At 43.2% G+C, this 20,656-nt stretch overlaps 1 protein-coding gene across 1 annotated transcript in view; it reads right to left on the bottom strand.

Moving 5' to 3' along the window:
• DHX8 (DEAH-box helicase 8) overlaps positions 1-20,656 on the bottom strand; it is a 37,805-nt gene that overhangs the window by 4,414 nt on the left and 12,735 nt on the right. The window contains exons 5-18 of the mRNA XM_007955191.2: positions 20,275-20,384; positions 19,349-19,702; positions 19,030-19,174; positions 18,729-18,932; positions 17,897-17,984; positions 14,432-14,529; positions 14,197-14,344; positions 13,321-13,502; positions 11,719-11,913; positions 11,191-11,376; positions 10,795-11,005; positions 9,480-9,661; positions 5,423-5,563; positions 633-788 (exon numbers count right to left, since the gene is read on the bottom strand). Coding sequence (XP_007953382.1) covers positions 633-788; positions 5,423-5,563; positions 9,480-9,661; positions 10,795-11,005; positions 11,191-11,376; positions 11,719-11,913; positions 13,321-13,502; positions 14,197-14,344; positions 14,432-14,529; positions 17,897-17,984; positions 18,729-18,932; positions 19,030-19,174; positions 19,349-19,702; positions 20,275-20,384 — 2,400 coding nt within the window. The remainder of the gene's footprint in view (positions 1-632; positions 789-5,422; positions 5,564-9,479; positions 9,662-10,794; positions 11,006-11,190; positions 11,377-11,718; positions 11,914-13,320; positions 13,503-14,196; positions 14,345-14,431; positions 14,530-17,896; positions 17,985-18,728; positions 18,933-19,029; positions 19,175-19,348; positions 19,703-20,274; positions 20,385-20,656) is intronic.

Here is a 20,656-nt window from a genome sequence, read left to right as displayed (position 1 = left end):
GGGAATGAATAATAAACCACAGCAGAGCACTCTGCACCGGTGAAGTGCCAGGGCTGCAGGGTAACATCAGTGTCATGGGGAAAAAGCCATCATCGGGGAAATTACTCATGTGGCTACCTTGCCAAAAGAGAGTGAAGGTGCTCCCTGGGCACTGGGAGAGGAAGAACAACAATGCAGAATGAAAACCAAGGCCCCGGGGGGCCAGGTTAAATTGGGACTGATTGTTCCCTTGCAAAGTTTTGGGATAGGGAGATTTTTTTCCTGATCTACCAGAACAAAATTGGACCTGAAAGCAAAAATTGTTAAGGGAAGTATGTTTATCCACAGTTTAGTGCTGTTTTTATTTTTCTAATTTCCTTTTAGAATATGCTGCTAACGAAAATCTTTTCCAACCAAATATCCTGCTGGTTATTATACTAAGACAAAATGTGTGTTCACAGCAGACATGCCAACTTAGCCCCAGAACTGCCAGCAGCGAGGCTGTTAGCACAGCCATTTGCATTTCACTCAAAGGGACTGCCTCCATGAGGTGACTGGAGCATTTAACAAAGTTCTAAAAACTGAGATTCATTTACTAAGGCCAGAGGATTGAACTGTTTCACCAACCCACAAAACAAGACAGTGACATCTACCTTGAGAGAGAGCACTGTGCTTGCTAAGTTGGTTCTCTGGATCTCCGGCACGTTGGTGGTCAACATTTCATCTCGGTAGGCACGTTCTGTGTATAGCCTGTAGCACTTCCCTGGGCCTGTTCTTCCAGCTCTGCCAGCTCGTTGCTTTGCCTGAGCCTAGGGGGTAGGCATGTAAGAGTAACATATTTGTTAAACACTGCTTAACAGCTTTACCCAGGATATCTGCTAAAAGGGGGCCCTTAGCTACTGGCAAAATCAAAAATGGGCTTGGTTTCTTTTACTTTCTTTATGACCATTTTCAAAACTACCAATGCTCTTACCACCTCCTCTCCCACACTCAGCCCTTTGGGAAACTTGTTTGAGTGAGGCGAGTTTAACTAAAGTGAATGAAAGAAACGTAAAGACACAGAAACAGACCCTGAACCTGAAAACAGTGTCACAGGGTGTAGACAAGAGAGTGAAAAGCAAGGTTTCACCAACCCCACAACTATGACCAAAATGTAAGTGAACTAAATAAAGTATGTTATTCATACAAAGGATGATACTACGACCATTTTAAAAATCAAGTCTGACACTGTTTGATGACAGAAGGAAATGCTCATTCATAGTACATGAAACAGCAAGAAAATCCATATGTATATACATAAAATATCAGAAGGAAATGACTTGGGGAAAAAAATACCCAAAAATGTTAGCTGATGAGGCTCTCAGATGAGTTTATTTCATTTATATTTTACCAAATAGTCTATATTGAACATGTTCTATTTTAATAATCAGGAAAATTGAAAAATTAAATAAAAATTACAGAAAACTGCACATTGAGAATACTAGAATTGAAACCATGAAAAAACAAAAATGGGAAAGAAATTGAAAAGAAAAATACCAAAAGAGATTAACAGAGGTGGTACTAAGATTGTGGGTAATTTAAAATTTTTTCTCCTGTTTTGTAAAAATAATGCAATTCACTTTTTTTTTTTGCCAACACTGCCCTTCTGTTCGCCCATGATCGCTCTAAGGACTGTATCTACCTGTTCACCCTGTATGCTTGTCTGTTGTTTGGCTGGAAGCCACAGAAGTGAGTTCAGTTCCAGATTGCAATTTACTTCTATAGATGGGGGCAGAATGAAAAATGAAAACAAAACCACAGTTTAGCCCTCTGTTGCTAGGAAGCAGCAATCCGAGGAGGGCCATTTTCTGCTAACAGACTGTCTTACAGAGTACCAGGATTTACAAATTGCCATGCCAGTTCCAAACCAATGGAGGGGGTATGAAGGGACAATTAACCACACAAAACAGGCAGCAATACAGAACCAAGAGAGGTTCAGAAAGCCTCAACCCAGATTCCACAGCATTCTATAGAGGCTCCAAATCAGGGAAGACACATGCCACTAGTTTCTTGATCACCGTGAGTGTCCTGCACTGCACTGAGAAGTGGTACGGAGCACACATGCTGAAGCCAGTATATCAGCTGTGTGTCCTTAGGCAAGCCACTTAACTCCTCTGTGCTCCAGTATCTTCTGTGAAATGAGGCTGATAACGACACCTACCACATCGGTGGTAGACTGTAATGAGTTAATGTAAGTAAAACTGCCTAGGACAGTGACTGACACTCAGCACCATGGAAGTGTTAACTACTATTATTACTTGAGTTTCGAAAGGAAAATAGATTATTATTTTACATGGTTGTTGTAACAGATTAAGAGAACACATATAACTGTAAGGAAAAACTGCACATCACTCATCACGATAGTTACCAGCATTACCACCCAGAAATAACCTTGGCTGCCTTTTGGACTCCATCCTTTCAGTCTTGTGCACACACCACTCACATACTCTGAGCACAAGTGTACAATCTATTTTTAAACAAAAACTGGATTATCCCATTCATGCTATTTTACAGCTTACTTTTTTCAAACAATTGTATCATAGGTATACGCTTACATCATTAAATACAGATACACACCACTATGTAAATGACCACATAACACTCCATGGCATGGCATGGAATACCATATTTTATCCACCTACTTCCCTTTGAGAAGGCCTAGTGGTGCAGCGGTTAAAACATTCAGCTACTAACCAAAAGGTTGGTGGTTTGAACCTACCAGCCACTCTGAGAGAGAAAGATGTGGCAGTCTGCTTCTATGAAGATTTACAACCTTGGAAATCCACTCTGTCCTACAGGGTCACTATGAGTTGGAATCAGCTTAACAACAGTGTGTTTGGCTTGGTTTACTTCCTTTTTGAAGCTCATTTAGATGTTTCCCTAATATACACAGTGCTACCACAAACACCCTTTCTATTACTTTTGGATATGTGGGCAATCATTTCTAAATTTCAGATACGTTCCCAGAAATGGAACTGTTAAGTTAAAGAGTGTTGTGCAATGAATTATTTGGTATGGCTTTTCTAGCCATGGTCTTTGTGACTCCCAGCAGATTACTGGGTGGGATCATGTAACAAGGTGTATAGAACTGTAATGTGAGCATTGGTTAGCTTTGCTACGCTGCTAGGTGCACTGGAACGTGTCCTTGGACTCTAGATCCTTGTACTGGACCTCCTTGGCAGAGACTACCAGCTGAGGAACCAGGAGGCACGAGACAGCAGCAGGCTTTCCGGCCCATGGAGTGAGAAAGCCGAGTGCCATTGGGCAGAAGGCTTGCTGGCAAAGTGGGGTGCACCTATCAGCAGAGCTAAAAGAGCTTTATAACACATTTGCCCAAGCAGGGCAGAGGCCAAGCAGAGAGGCCAAGGCCAGAGAGACGTGCCTGAGGGAGTAGCAGAAGGGAGACTGTCCTGATCAAAGAATTGTATCCTGAGCACATTCCTGAACCAGAACCTATAACTTCCCTGATAAACCCCATAGTCATGAGTATTGTCTGTGAGTTCTGTGTGGCCACTACACCTAATTACCAAACCCAGCAGAGGAGTGAGTGCCGTCGGAGGGATGGCTGGTGTCAGAATTGGTAAAAAGGCTGGAGGGTGGTGGTATGTCTCACCTCAAAGGAATAAGCCTTGGTCTGCTGATAGTGATTCTGGGTCCCTCTAGTGAAGTTAGAGGAGGTCAGAAGAGGAGGGCACCCCCATGCCCTTTTTGCAAGAGTATGAACTTTTGAGCTTTTGATACATCTTTGCCAAACTGTCCTCAAAATGGATAATGAATAATTCCTTTGTTTAATAAAAGTAGGAAACTCTTCCATAATCACTGAAGAAACACGTGTCCATCTCATAAATTATCTCAGGTATCTGTGGCTAAGTACTTTAAAAAATAGGCTTGTATCACCTAAATTGGATCTCGGGTGCTAGAGATACAGACTTTAAGTTCAAACTTTATTGGGCTCTTAAATGTTGAAATGTTGATTAAAGGTGCTCTCTGAACAATTTCTGCAGTAATTGCTAATGGAACCTAATTTGCTGTGTAAACTTCTACTAAAAACACACTCAAAGATCATTTAAAAAAAAAAAAGGAGGTTGTGGTAGTTATGTTTGTGTGTCAACTTGGCTGGGCCTGGTTGAGTGGCTGGGCAGCTGGTGGTAGTTATTCCCTATGAATGAGACTGGCAATCAACTCCATGGTGGGATCTACCACAAGCAGCTGAGTAGCTGCCTCTGGGATGTGGTCTGCTTCCTGTATATAAAGATAAGCCTTGGGAATGGTCTCTAGCCTATGGCACACTTGGACCCTGCATAGCTGTGCGTTGCTCAGCAGCCTGTTATGCTCTGCCGACCTTGGGACTTACAGTGGACTTAAGTTAATGGCCTGCCGTGTGGTTTGGTAACACTGGGACTGTGCCTTTTTACTTGTCAACCTTGGGGCTTCTCAGCCTCAGCACCTGTCTGAGTGAAGAAATGCCTCTAGCTCCAGTGGGCTGGGAGCAGAAGGCAGAGCTGGACCCCAAGGTTAAGGGGCTTTCCCCCAGCCCCTAGAGCCTGGCACTTTGAACCTGGACTTAAAGCCTCCAAATTGTAAGAATAAACTCCTATTTGTTAAGGTCATCCCAATTGTGGTACATTCATTCCTGTCAGAGCAGCACTAGGTAACCAGAACATAGGTCAACCTGCAGGTCTGGAATTTAACTCACCCCCACGGCTTCCAGCCAAACAACAGACAGACATACAGGGTGAACATTTACACCAGGTAGATAAACTCCTTAGAACTATCCATCATGGAAAAACAGAAGGGCAATATTTGCACAGGGAGAGTGCTCAGGGGGGCAGGAAGTAACTACTAGGTGGAAGTAGGAAGAGATCTGTTACACTGTGGGGATTGCAATCAATGTCATGAAACAAAATAAGTATGAACTGCTGTATGGAAAATGAATTTGCTCTATAACCTTTCACCCAAATCACAAAATTAGGATAAAAAAATAAAAAAGCAGATCAAATCTGCCATATGTATGATGACTAATGAACCACATTTGTTGTTGTTATGTACCATCGAGTCGGACCTGACTCATAGAGACCCCTCCTTGGGTTTCCGAGGCAATATCACTACGGAAGTAGACTGCCCAACCCTCCTTCCGAGAAGTGGCTGGTGAGTTTGAACCGCCAGCCTTCTGGTTAGCAGTCAAATGCCTTAGGCATTACACTACCAGAGCTCCTTGAATCACATTAGTACATTTTAAAAGAAAAAAGATTAAAGACAAATAACACAAAAATTTCCCTTATTCCAATATCTGAAAAGTTCATCTTTGAAAACCATAGGTTCAAAATACAGAACCTCCCAAAAATTCTGAAGGGCTCTATCCAGGATTTTCAGGAAAGCCACTGGTAGGTAGACATGTCCCTACCTGAGAAATAGGTGTCACCACAAGCTGGTCGATCCCTGTCTTGGAATTGTAAACTTTCTGCTTCACAAATCCAGGGTCAACCACATAATATATCCCATCAATGGTCAGCGATGTCTCCGCGATGTTGGTGGCAATCACGACCTGCAGGTGAGATGCACAGCTGGACTGAGCTGCCCAGGCTCAGCCCCCAGGTGTAAGAAACAGGACTTTTTCACTCAGAAACCTTTCCAGAGGAACAGGCAGCCATCTCCCTCTCTAGACATTTAATTCCAGCCCTGCCTCAAATGTGCAGAAGGGGAGGTTCCTTCCTCCTGAGGGTTAGGCGGGGGAGGGGACAGTACCTGAGAGGAGACCCGGAAGAGAAAAAAGCAAAGGCCAATCAAAGTCAATTTCATTTGGTGCAAACAGCCACGTATCTCATCTTCTAGAATCAGTGTTGATTACTACACTTTTTTAATTTTCTAGCACCCTGGGAAAGCAGAGACTTCCTGGCATCACACGTGCCAATGCAAAATGAGATTTCCTTCCCGCACTGGGACATCTGGACTACAAAATCAGCTGTTTGTGTATGTGGAACAAGAGACTTTTTTTCTGATCATAAAATGAACCACGTGGCAGCAGAGGAAGTTCATGGCTTGTGTGTGTGCAGCAGTATGTGAGATCTAGAAGATTATTAGTCTCAGCTTGGCACTGCCAGTGCTCTTCCACACAGAGCTTCAGCTAATAAAACACAATTGCTTGGAAAAATCATTGCTAGGAGGCACCAGACACCTTGCATCATGCCAGAACCTTACCAGCCCTGAAAGGCTTCGACCTGCTACAGAGCTGTAGAAAACCTCGCTTGGAAAGAAATCCAGCCACCAGGAATAGAACTGAGGAGGGACGCATCATCTTTTCCCCAAATCTGCTCCTCCTCCCATGTCTCACTCCTCAGCACGTCTTCCACCAGCTGCCCAAAGCCAGAAATCTGGGAGTCATTCTTGACTTCTCCCTTCCCTGCCCATCCACTTCCAGGCACCCATAATGTCTTGTTCCCTCTAACTCTCTTCAATGTTATTCAAAGTCATCTGTCTTCCACTCCTAAGTGTATACACAAGAGAAATGAAAACACATCTACAGAAAAATGTGTATAGAAATGTTCACGGCAGCACCATTCACAAGAGCCAAAAAGTAGAAAAAACCCAGATCTCTATTAACAGATGAATGGTTAAAGAAAATGTGGTAGTCATACAAAAAAATTACTATTTGGCAATGAAAAGAAACAAAGAATTGATATAGGCTACATGAATGAAACTTGAAAATATGCTCAGTGCAAGCAGCCAGTCATGAAGGACTACATGTGATAGGATTCTACTCACATGGGATGTCCAGGATGGCCAGACCCACAGACAGAAAGTGCATTAGTGGTTCCTAGGGACTGAGCAGAGGGGGTAAGTGTAACTGCCAAAGGGTACAAGGTTTCTTTTTGAGGGTATGAAAAGTTCTAAAATTGACCATGGTGATGGTTGCACAATTTTGTGAACCACTTAACTGTACACTTAAAAGGGTAAATGTTATTCTATAAAGGTGACTATAAATAGATAGATAAATAGATATAGGTATAGATATGTGAATTACACCCCAATAGAAAACCATGTTCCTACCCTGTTGTCCCATACACCTACTCAAGACACTCAGTTCCAGCCACTGGAACTACACAGTTCCTAGAACTGGCCACGCTCTCTCACCTCAGGTCATCACAGACTGCTGTTCACTCCAAATGCACAACCCCCTGCCCCGCCCCTTGCCTAGACAAACACCCGGATGTTCTTCAGGCTACCTTAGATTCTTACTTCCTCTGAGATTGGGTTCAGTGCTCCCTCACTGGGTATCCACAGGACCAGCAGCACTTACACACTACTGTAAAGGTCTCTCTGCTGGTATGTACCCCCCATAGACTGAGGCCTGTCCTCATACTGCAGGCCTGTTGCCTAGTACAAAACACAGTAGATGCTTTAAAAATATCTGTTGATACAACCTCGTCAAATCCCTAAGACTATAACCCTAGTTACCCTTCAGGCTTGGAAATGAAATCCCTCCTGTGGCTCCAGCCAAACAATAGACATGCATATTGACGCTGGGAGCTCTGGTAGCACAGTGCCTAAGGCACTTGACTGCTAACCAGAAGGCTAGTGGTTCAAACCCACCAGCCACTCCTCGGAAGGAAGGTTGGGCGATCTACTTCCGTAGCGATACTGCCTTGGAAACCCAAGGAAGGGTTGCTATGAGTTGGGTTCAACTCCATGGCACATAACAACAACAAAAACATAGGGTGAACATTTACACCAGGTAGATATACTCCTTAGAGTGATCCATCATGGGAGAACAAAAGGGCAGTGTTTGCACAGGGATATAGCTCAGGGGGCAGGAATGCATAAGAAAGGACACAGGGAAGAGGTAACTGTAGGGAAGAAGTAGGAAGAGAGCTGTTGTTACATTGTGGGGAGTTGCAGTCAATGTCATGAAACAAAATGTGTATGAACTGCTATATGGAAAATGAATTTGCTCTGTAAACTTTCACTCAAATCTTAATAAATTTTTTTTAGAAAATGTGTTGAATGAAGGAAAGAAAAGGAAATAGAAAAAGGGTCACATATAAGATCTCCATTCCTCAAAAAACTTGTTGGCCTATTTTCCAATATATAACAAACAAGACGTGCATACTCCTTGTCAGGGACTGAACTGTGTCCACCCAAAATACGTGCCATCTTGGCTGGGCCGTGATTCTCAGTGGTTTGGCAGTTATGGAAATATTTTATGGAAATATGTAATTAATCCCCCATGATGTGATCTAATGCAATCAGCCAATTAGTTGTAAGGTGATTACGGTGGGATACGAAACTTCAGGTCACAGCTCTGCTGTGATGTGAGGGGAGTTTACCTAGGGTGTGGCCTGTATCACCTGTTCTCTTACAAGAAATAAAAGGAGAAGTGAGCAGAAGGGACTGACTACCACTAAGAAAGAAGAGCCAGGAGGAGAGTGTGTCCCTTGGGCCATGGGTCCCTGTGCTGAGAACCTCCTGCCTATACCCAAGGGAAGACTTACACCAAACGAGAACCCAAGGAATGCTAGGCCCACAGATGTTGAAAAGCAAAAAAGCACTTTCTCCCAGAGCCAAGAGCGAGAGCGAGAGCGAGAGAGAGCTTTCCCCTAGAGCTGGCACCCTGAATTCAGACTTCTAGCCTCCCAAATTGTGGGAGACCAAATTGTTTGTTAAAGCCATCCACTCGTGAGAGCAATGTAGAACAAAACTCAAAATCATTTGGAGGAAAAAAAAAAGGGGGGACCAGGTTTGCTGGTCTGACAGAGCCTGGTGGAACCACTGAGACTATGGCCCCTATAGACCTGCCCTTCAGGTTTGGAATTGAACCCACACCTGTGGCTTCCAGCCAAACAAAAGACAGGCATATTGAGTTGAACATTTACCTGAGGTAGATATACTCCTTGGAGAGAACAATCATGGAAGAACAGAAGGGCTGTGTATGTACAAGGAGACAGCTCAGGGGGCAGGAGTACATGGAGGGATGGACACTGGGAAGAGGTGACTATCGGGAGGAAGTGGGAGGGGAGCTGTTGCGTTGTGGTAAAATGTAGTCAATGTAATGAGACAAAGTGTATGTAAACTGCTATATGGAAAGTGAATTTGCTCTATAAATTTTCACCCAAATCACAATTAAAAAAAAAAAAAAAAGCCATCCACTTGTGGTCTTTCCATTATGTTGTTGTTGTTATATGCCGTCGAGTCGGACCCAACTCATAGCGACCCCTCCTTGGGTTTCCGAGGCAGTATCACTACGGAACTAGGCCCCATCGTCCTTCCGAGGAGTGGCTAATGGGTTCGAACCGCCAGTCTTCTGGTTAGCAGTCAAGTGCCTTAGGCCCTATGCTACCAGAGCTCCTCTTTCCATTATAGCAGCACTAAATAAGTAAGACATGCCTTAAGCAATGCCCATATGGCCAGCTGCTTAACTCACGTGTGTTCAAAGCATGAGAAAGCTTCATTTCTGCCCACGTTACCTTTCTGCTGCCAGGTGGAGCAGGGTCAAAGATCCGGGTCTGCATCTCACTGGGAAGGGCTGAATACACTGGGAGGATAATTAACTCTGGAACATCAGGTCCCAGGGACTTCATTCTCTCATACAGGATCTCACAAGCAGTGTCGATCTCCTCCTGACCCGTCAGGAAGACCAGGATGTCACCTACAGGCAAGACAGAGGCACCGATTTACCTTTCAACTCTGGGTGTGTGTGTGTGTGATGTCTGCATATGTGTTCGAGGTAACAGCTGCAGTGACATTAACAGAACTTCAAATAATAGAAAACACATGTTATGGATTGAATTGTGCCCCCACAAAAATACATATCAACTTAACTAGGTCATGATTCCCAATATTGTGTGGCTATCCTTCATTTTATGATCTGCTGTAAATCCTAAACTCTATTATGTTTAGTGGGAGCTCTGGTGGCGTAGTGCCTAAGGCACTTGACTGCTAACCAGAAGGCTGGCAGTTCAAACCCACCAGCCATTCCTCGGAAGGAAGACAGGGCGATCTACTTCCATAGTGATACTGCCTTGGAAACCCAAGGAGGGGTCGCTATGAGTCAGGTTTGACTCGACGGCACATAACAACAACAATTATATTTAGTGAGGCAGGATCAGTGTGGGGTACATCTTGAGTCACAGCCTTACAAGAGGATGTGACTAAAGTGACAGCCTTGCTTGAACCACACCTTTTATCCTACGAGAGATAAAAGGAGAGAGAAGTGAGCAGAGAGAGGAGGGCCCTCACTACCACCAAGAAAGAAGAGCCAGGAGCAGAGCACGTCCTTTGAACCTGGGGCCCCTGCACTGAGAACTTCCTAGACCCAGGGGAACAGGACACATGAAGACCATCCAGGAACAGAAGCTCAAGGAGACAAGCATCTTCCTCCAGAGCCGACAGAGAGAGAAAGCCTTCCCCTAGAGCCGGCCCCCTGAATTCAGGCTTCTAGCCTCCTCAACTGGGAGAGAATAAATTTGTTGGTTAAAGTCACTCACTTGTGATATTTCTGTTATAGCAGCACTAGAGAACTAACACAACATACATTCCCACCATCACTAAACCAAGGGGTTTTTATCTGCTCATGTTTAAATAGATGCTTAAACCCTGCACACCATTATTTGTATGTTTTTTTATTGTTGTGAATACATTACTAATATTTTTATTACCACCATTTCAAACATGCAAACTAAGACAGGACACAACTTAAAAGGTACTTCTTTAAAAAACTGGTAATAAGGATGGCCACACTATCACTTTTGGTCTAAGAGAAAGCACGCTCTTCCCCCTCACCTGGTGGTTCTGTTAAGTGAATCTGCATGACAGTGATCAAGCTGGCATCCAGATAATCTGTCTCAGGTTCCTTTGTGTACAGTATTTCCACGGGGTACGTTCGACCTGGGATGGTGAAAATGGGAGCTTCATAAAAGTACTGAGAAAACTTCACTGCATCCAAGGTGGCTGAGGTGACAATCAACTTCATGTCCTGCCGCTTCTGAACCGTCTGAAGGGAAATGTGAGTGGTTTACTACCAAGGACTACCCAGAGAGGCACAGGTACTCAAATCCAATTCCTGGAAATCCATGTCCAACAGGTTAACTGTTGCCATCGAGCTGATTCCGACTCACAGGGACCCTACAGAACAGAGTAAACTGCCCCGCAGGTGGGGGTCAAAGAGCATCTACTTACCTTTTTCAACAATCCAAAGAGCACGTCAGTGTGAATTGTTCTCTCGTGTGCCTCATCCAACATGATGATCGCGTACTGAGTGAGGTCGGGGTCAATCAGGCATTCTCTGAGCAACATCCCGTCTGTCATGTACTTGATGACCGTTTCAGGGCTGGTGCAGTCCTCAAATCGAATAGTGTAGCCCACCTAACGCAGAGTGGGAGAAAATCTTAGACACCAACCTCTCTTTTCGGTAATCATCAAGGGTCTCCAGACAAGATTTCTGCCCAGTCAGACTACTGCCCATGATCTTAATAGGTAAGAATTAGACCAAGATGTGATTTCCTGATAGTAAAGTCGGGCTTGAACTCATCCCTGAACAGACCAGTGATGACAGTGACATCACCATTTGCTACTTATCAAGAACCTTTTCTCCCTTAAGGAGAAACCTGATGAAAAGGCAGTATTAGTCCCATTGTATAAAGAAAGAGATGTGGACGTTTACAATTTTCTTCTGGCATTTCTGTAACAGCTTCACCATCTGATTACCTCTTGGCCTAAGCAACAACCAAACTCCTCTGACACTCTTTTGGCCACTGACATGGCTGCCACTCTTCTGGGCTGGGTACATCCAATCTTGCCTCGGGATGTGTAGCCTGCCTCTGCCAGGTACTGGGTGATCTGTGTTGTCTTCCCAGATCCTGTCTCTCCAATAACAATCAGGATCTGATTGTCATGGACAGCCTGGAAATCACAGAATGTAAATACAGTCATTACAATCTGCTGCACCTCACTCTGCAGCAAAGTAAATAACACTGTACTTTCTAACACTAAATGAGAAAGGAGACACAGTATTAAACACACGGTAAGATTACAACTTGGGTTCAAATTATTTTTAATGATGCACAGAAAAGACCCTTGGGGGAAAAACTTTAATAGTGATTTTCTATAAGCAATGGGACTTTAAATAATTTTCCTGCTCTTTCTATTTTCTCTAATTGCATGCGCATATTAAATCAAAACTTTATTGGTATTCTTTTTTTATTAACTGACTCAAATTTATTTTTTGAAGAACATTTATTGGTTTTCTTAAATTTATAAAAAATAAAGATGATGCCGATGGCATAAAGCACCAGCAGATATACCTGACATGTACTTTCTGAAGCCACTGCATGCACAATGTAAAGCACTCAACAGTAAATAGAGTGTCCCTTCCCACCACCACTCCCACATCCCCAGATTCTCTGCCCCAAAGATCAGCTTATTTTTTATTTCTAATTTTATGCTGCTGCTATTTGTAACAGCAAAGGGTTAAAATCAACCAATGTGTCTATTAATATGGGACTAATTAAATAAACCAGAGCATACCCACATAATGAAACACTAAAAAGACATAAAAAACAATAAAGATATGGAGCAATCTCGGAGAGAGCATTAAATGGATAAAGATACAGAACAATGTATCTAATATGCTATAATCTGTAAGCATATACAGTATAAAAAACCCATTGCCCTCCAGTCGCATCTGACTCATAGCGACCCCTCCTTGGGTTTCCGAGGCGGTATCACTACGGAAGTAGATTCCCCAACCTTCCTTCTGAGGAGTGGCTGGTGGGTTTGAACCACCAGCCTTCTGGTTAGCAGTCAAATGCTTTAGGCATTACACCATCAGAGCTCCCATATACAGTATACATGATCCAAAATATATAGATACGTATGTGTGTGTACGCATACACAGATATACTTCTACTTGTTTCTGTCTGTGTATCATTGAAAAGATTTACTGGATTCTAGTAAACTTAGTTTCCCTTGGGAAGGTTTAGAGGTCTTAAAATCAGATCTCTCCATAACATGGAAATAAACCTTCGAAGCAAAGTCCTTGCCTATGTGGACTCACTGGCTGCTTATCCCCATTCTTTCTTAACCGACTAGAGCTGTGGGTCCATCTAACACAATACTCTGTCCACCTGGACCTGCACCAGGGTCCACTGGTTCAAACAGATTTACTTCCTCACAGGAAAAAAAGATTTGTAGACTAATATACTTAAAAAAAAAAAAAAAAAACCCTAGAAACCTTTAGAAAAGCCACTTCAAATCTCCTCTTTTCAAGCCCCCTCCCTCCAATCAGTACCTCATGCAAGGGCTTCCCACCTGGACCAGCTGCTCCTTGAGTTTGTAAATGGGCAGGCTCTCCCTCTGCTCAATGATTGACATCTGGGTCTTTTTCCCATAAGATGCTTTGTTGCCCCCAAAGGCATGCTTCTTCCACTCAGGAATATCATTGGGCATCATCCCGATACCTCTCATGTTGGCAGCTATCTGTCTGCCTTCCGCTGGAAAGGAAAACAGGTGACTTAGTATTTCTTTCAAACCACCTCAGATGCCACAAGGGGGAAAAAAATGGCAAGTGGACAGCACACATGTTGTATTTTGGTTCCATCTTAGTCTTGATAAGGGAGGGTATTCAGAGGAACAAGTTAACATGAAGAAAAGAATAAGATGGGAGTAGGGAGAGAGAGATGGAGCTCTGGTGGCATAGTGCCTAACGCATTTGACTGCTAACCAGAAGATTGTTAGTTCAAACCCATCAGCCACTCCTTGGAAGACTGGGCAATCTACTTCCAAAAAGATTTACCACCTCGGAAACCCAAGGAGGGGTCGCTATGAGTTGGGACCAACTTGACAGCAGTGAGTTTTTGTTTTTGTTTTATGAATGACTATAAACAGTAAGTAGTTAATATTTACTGAACAATCAAAGAATTATATGAAAAAGGAAGTTCCAAAGCTATATTATCTTTGGAATAAAAATTTTAAGTTATTTAGGAGAAAAATTCAGGCAGTTTAATGATCGGACTAGGGTTCCAAGCATGTTTTAAAAAAGAACAAAGAAATGCTTTAACTGAAGGGGAAAACCAAAACACCAAAGCCAAGGCTAAACTTGCAGCATGAGCTGATAAAACCCCTTCCCTGTGAACTTGAAGGCTCAGATACTTTTTAAAAGTCCATATCCCTCTCCCGTGGTCCTACCATCAGGCAGAGGATCAACCCAGTGTTTGTTGAGTCCCATAGGAATAGAATCCATCTCAGCTTCCCGTTGGGCCTGCTTGAGTTCTCGTCTTTCTTTAGCCAAGGCGCTCTGCATCATGGCTGCTTGGGAGAGGGAGCCATCTGGGTTCTAGGGCAACAGAGGAAAACGCATCATCAGAATGGGATCTTAGCACGCATGTCCTGGGCACTTCCAGTTAGTCTCAGCATTTCTCACCTTCACGATTTTAATGGGGCTCATGTCCATGCTCTGCTTGGTGTGTCCTCTCAGGAATGGAGGCTCTTCCTCAACTAGCTCAATCTCAAGATCCTCATCTAAAAGTTTCCCCAAAAGAAGAACAAGCAGAAACAAAAGAGAAATGAAAAAAAAAAAAGAGAAATGACCAATTATTTTCACCAAAACTTATGTCCATGGACACCAGCATATCTCCCAAGGTCAAAAGGATTAGCAATGCGAGTGAAACTCTTAACACAGATGACTGTCACCACTCATTTTGAAGGCATTTGTATTCCAGCCCAAGAACTGATCAGAGCTCCTTTCAAAAGAAGTTAAGCCTTTGGAAAATGCTGTTCTGACATTCTAAATGGTCCCAAAGTATCTGCCATCCAACTTCATTATAAAGTAATTTCTTTACCTTTTTATTATGATTTTACGAGAGTTTATAAAGCAAAATCATTTTCCATTCAGTAGTTCATACATATTTTGTTCCATGACATTGACTGAATCCCCACAACGCAACAGCACTCTCCCCATTTCCTCTCTATGGTTACCATTTCCATGTCCTTCTTTCCTATCCTTTGCCGCCTTCTGAGCTTTATCCTTGGGCAAATGCAGCCCTTCTGGTCTCTTGGAGTTGATTGTTCTAGGAGTGCACAGCTCCCTTGTTTTACTGTTCACCTCATAGGCCTGTCTACTGTTTGGCTGCAAGTTGAGCCACGGGACTTAGCTGCAGGATTAAAGGGTGGCGAAGAGCCATAGTCTCGTATGGAATAATTCTTAACCCACAACAGATTAGCCAAAAAAAAAATGAAGTTGGACAATATCAAATGCTGGTAAGGATGGAGAGCAGCAGGAACTGTCTTACATTTCTGGTAGGCATAATAACTGATACAAAAAAAACCTCACTGCCATCGAGTCGGATCCGACTCATAGCGACCCTTCCTTGGGTTTCCAAGGTGGTATCACTACAGAAGTAGATTGCCCAATCTTCCTTCCGAGAAGTGGCTGGTGGGTTTCAACCACCAGACTTCTGGTTAGTAGTCAGGTGCCTTAGGCACTACATCACCAGAGCTACTGATACAAAAACTTTGGAAAACAATTTGGAATTGTCTAGGAAAGTTGAACACACATTCCCTATACTATTCAGTCATTCTCCCATGTATTTAGGAGAAAAAAGTCTTGTGTATGTGCACTAAGAAATTAAGAACTTCCCAGTAGGATCTATGTAGGAAATCCTGCATAGACAGGGAGAACAATGTGGAACAAAACTTAAAATCATTTGGGAAAAAAAAAGTGGGGGACCAGGTTTGCTGATCTGATAGAGCCTGGTGGAATCACTGAGACTATGGCCTCTAGCTGCCCTTCAGGTCTGGAATTGAACCCACACCTGTGGCTTCCAGCCAAACAAAAGACAGGCATAAGAGTTGAACATGTAACTGAGGTAGATACACACTTTGGAGAGAACAATCATGGGAGAAAGAAGGGCTGTTTATGCACAGGGAGACAGTTCAGGGGACAGGAGTGCATGAAGGGATGGACACAGGGAAGAGGTAACTATCAGAAGGAAGTGGGAGGGGAGCTGTTGCATTGTGGTAAATTGTAGTCAATGTCATGAGACAACGTGTATGTGAACTGCTGTATGGAAAGTGAATTTGCTCTGTAAACTTTCACCCAAATCACAATTTTAAAATAAAGAAAGAAAGAAAAACTCTACAAAGAAACAAAAAGATTTTCCCAGTAGTACTAGTCATGAGTTTAAAAAAAAAAAAAAAGTACCAAAAAGCAGAAACAACCCACATATCCATCAAAAGTAAAATGGATAAATTACAGTAAATTTTTATACTGAAATACTCTATAGGAGTGAGAACAAATGAAATACATCTACAAAAATCAGCATGGACAAATATCAAAAGCATGACGGTGAGTCCAAAAATAAAGCAAAAAGAATACACATAGGATAAGTTTGTTTATATGAAGTTCAAAAACACATCACCTAAACCATGCAAAACTCCAAAGAAAAGCAAGAGAATGATTAACATAGAAGTTACCCAGAGGAAGAGGAAAGGGAATCTAATCAGGGGGCCCATAGGAGCTTTGAAGGTGCTGGTCAAGTTCTCCTTCATAAGCTGGTGTGTGTATGCAGGTGTTAATTTATTATTGTATCCATTATGGGTGCTCTATTATATGACTTCACAATTTAAAAAATCATTTATGAGCTAAGTTAAAAGTTGTCTCCAGGGCAACTCCAAGGTAATCTAGGCAGATGAAAGGTTTGCAGAATTACTAATATGGAATCAAATTTACCCCCAAACATCCCAGTTAACTGGCCTAATAACATGTTTAGTGCTATTCCATCTCCTAGTACATTGCGTAATGCCTGGGGTCTTAAAAGCTTGCAAGCAGCCATCTGTTGTTGTTGTTAGGTGCCATCAAGTTGGCTCTAATTCACAGCAACCCCATGTACGACAGAAGGAAATACTGCCTAGTCCTGTGCCTGACTCACAATCCTTGCTACACCTGAGCCAATCATTGCAGCCACGGCATCTAAGGCTTAACAATTGGTCTCTTTTCTCCCAGAGCAACAGAGGAAGGAGGAGAGTCAGGAACGGCAGGAGGATATGGTTATGTGTGGCTAAGTGCCTCCGTGAACAACTGCCTCCTTTGTCATGAGACCAAAAGAAATGAATGGTGCCCAGCTATTATTACTGAGCGTTTTGATCAAAGCATATAGAAAGATCCTGATCAAAAGGGTGGAAATGCAGAAAAGAATCTCCAATTCCCATGGACTCCAGACTTTCTGGAGCTATAGAAGCTGGATGAACCCCTGAAACTATTGCCCTGAGATAATCTTTAAACCTTAAACCTAAAAATATCTGATATCTTCTTAAAATTAAACAATAGTCTAGCTGAACTAGTCAAAGATATCTCTCTCAAGCATTGTGTTCTTTTAAGAATGATCTATATGGGATCAAAGTGACAACAGAAACTTAGGGGGCAATGAGTTTATGTTAGTCGGGGAGGAATAACTCACAAAAGGAGAGTGAGAATGGATGTACAATTCAAAGAATGTAATTAATGTCACTGAATTATACACGTAGAAACAGCTGAACTGATGTATGCTTTGCTTTGTATATTCTCAACAAATTTTTTTAAAAATTTTACTCCCCAAGATACAAGTATAAAGTATATTTTTTCATATCCTTAAAACTTCTTATACGCAATTACGTATAACAAGCTTCCTGTAAATATATAAATATTTATATGTAAATATATAAATATTTATATATAAATATATAAATGTTTGCGGGAAAAATGAATTTTCTGCTTCTCTTTGAGAGATGACTGGTGAGAACAAATGGTCCAACCACTGGGTTAAACTACAAACCAACCACTAGTCCAATGGGTCAATTTGCTAATTATCCTCCAGATCCATCATCCCGCTCAATTCAAGTGGCTAGTTACCTTCTTCATCATCCACTTTAGGGAGAATGCCAGTCTCTTCATCAAAGTCTGGAAATTCCTCTTTGGAAAGTACATTGGCAGCAATCATCTGGACGAAAAAAAAAAAAAAAAACCGGCAGCATTTGTAACCTGCTAGGACTAAAGCTCTCCTATTGTAGGAACGTAAGTGCAGAGGTTTCATGGAGGAAACCAAGGGTTTTTCTCCTCTAATCCAGGAGGCAGGGCTTCAAACGTCATACATCCCATTCTGGGAGGGCTCTACACCATGCTGAAAATCACATGTTCAAAGGCTCACTCATCCATAGGAAGGAAACTTCCCTCGTTTCCACAGCACTCAGCACATTGCTTTCACTGTGATTTGTTTAGATCTGCCTCCTCCACTGGACTTTGAGTTCCTCAAGGGTTGTTGTTAGGACGCACACAGTCAATTTTGATTCACAGTGACCCTATGAACAACAGAATGAACCTCTGCCTGGTCCTTAAGGGTAGGAACCATGACACAATCATCTTCGTAGCCCTGGAACGTAGCATGATCCCTGCCACACTGTGGTTCGCAGATATTTTCTAAAGAACGATGAAAATAAGAATAAGCACTTACTTACCATTTACCATATGCCAGGCACTGACCTAGGCACTTCTCTTCTATTAACTCGTTTAATCCCTACACCACCACCATCATCCCCATTATACAAAGGGGAACACTAAGCTCAAGATCACATAGCTAGTGAGTAGTCAGAAGTCACCACCGGCGATCAAGCTCCAGGGCCCATACTCTTAGCCACCATGCTACAGGCTGAATGTCTACATGAGTGTTAAAGTTAACGGTCCTGACCTGTTTTATCTCCCACTTCTCTGGGTCAGAGATGCGGGTGAGGCGCTTGCGCTCCAGCGAGTCATCTTCTACTTCAGGGGCACTGACAAGGGAAAGGTGAGTGGGTCTGTCAGGATTCCGCATTGAGGTCTCCTCATTGGTCTCCCCGACAAGATTTCGTCGCCGGTTTGGGTTCAGATCTTCTCCAGTCTCTTGATCCACATCCTAAGGCACAAAGAGAAGAAGGGAGCCGGCTCACTTACTGTCTTCTTCCGTTTCCTTGGCCTTCAGGTGTGGAAACAAGGGGGGACATCTGACCTACCTTCATGCTCAGGCTGGTCTTGGTCCCAGTGAAGGACAGCACTTTGACCTTGACCCTCTGGCCTTTGCTCACCACATCAGCCACATTGGCCACACGGCCTTCCCGCCGGAGCTCAGAAATGTGCACCAGCCCTTCCCACCGCTTCCTGGGGGAAAGAGTTTAATCATATTTCAAATAAAAAGTCGAATTCAAAAGACTTTTGTATAAGTGATTTGATTAAAATATCATCAATTATAATAACTTTTCAGAATGTGAAAATCCCCAGTGATACAAGAAACTGTGCCCATCACTAGCATAAATGAAGAACAGCAGCCATTACCTTAGTCCCTCCAGCTGCACAAAGCACCCGAACTGCATGATGCTGGTAACTTTGCCATTGTAAATGTCCCCAATGGCAGGCTCCTCAGGGGGAGGGCGGTCCACATGCTTATCCCGCCATCTGTCCAGATTCCTCTCGCCATACTTGTCCCGGTCCTTGCGGTCTTTGGGGGGACTGTGACTTCTGCTCCTAGACCGATACCTAGACCTCCCTTTATTCCTCTCCCGGGTCCTGGAATGTGACCGAGAACGGGACCGGTGTCTCCGTTTATGGTCTCGCTCTCGCTCCCGCTCCCGGTCTCGCTCTCGGTCTCGATCTCGGCTCCGGCTCCGTTTCTTCTTCTTTGTCCTGTCCCTAACAAATCAACAAGCACCTGTTTGAAAAATAAACCAGCCCAGTTTCACCCTTGTGTCCCCAAGCACCCAGGACGGTGCCCTGGATGTTATGGAACAAGGTAGCAGAAGCTGAAGGGACAAGGACCTTGCTCCAAAGTTGACAGAAAGAAACCTTTCCCTAAGTCACACCCTGAATTTGGAGTTCTAGGCTCCTAAATTGTGAGAAAATCAATTGGTTAGTTTGTTAAAGCTATCCACTTGTATTTCTATTACAGCAACACTAGATATACCTAAGACAGTGTTGAATTACATTAACTTGAACTTCAATAACTATGACATTCCCTGTCAATAAAGGATCAGGCAGCAAACATATTCATACTCATTCCGTTTCAACCCAGGTTCTTATCTTCTAAACATCTTAGTATTTGCTACTTGAACACTCTTGGCAGGAAACAATAAAATTGGATTCAAGAATACAGCGCATGGAAGGCCCAGACTCTTTAAACTTGCCCCAAGTGTTGCTTGGCTGGTCCACAAAATTCAACTACCACTCTTGCTATCCTAAATTTCCACAGAACCCCAAGGACAAACCGGCGCTCGAGATCCCGCTGCTTCTCCTGGCCTGCTGCGCTGGGCATTAAGGCTTCCAGTTCTTTCAGGACGTCCACAGCGACTTTCACATCATCTTCGTCCAACATCGTCTACAGGGGCAGGGCCAGCAAAGTTAGGAGAAGAGGAAAGATGACTCAGGAAGCTGTGCTTCAGGTGTGCCTACCAACCCAAGGAGCCCTACCATCACAGACTACTTATGTGAAGGAAGCAGGAGAGGGGTGGCGACTTCCAACACAATTCAAAATAGAGGTAGAAGGAATGAGCAAAGGATCCTGGAAGTCATTCCCACACTTGGCATATCCTCTTTATCCTTAATACAACCCTAGGGGAGGCAATTTGATACTAAGCACCCTACCACGAA

The sequence above is a fragment of the Orycteropus afer genome, unplaced genomic scaffold, assembly GCF_000298275.1.
Source record: "Orycteropus afer afer isolate SDZICR_OR568_19922 unplaced genomic scaffold, OryAfe1.0 scaffold00495, whole genome shotgun sequence".
Taxonomy (NCBI): domain Eukaryota; kingdom Metazoa; phylum Chordata; class Mammalia; order Tubulidentata; family Orycteropodidae; genus Orycteropus; species Orycteropus afer.
The sequence above is the reverse complement of the archived record's forward strand: the minus strand, read 5'-3'. Positions and strand labels throughout refer to the sequence as shown.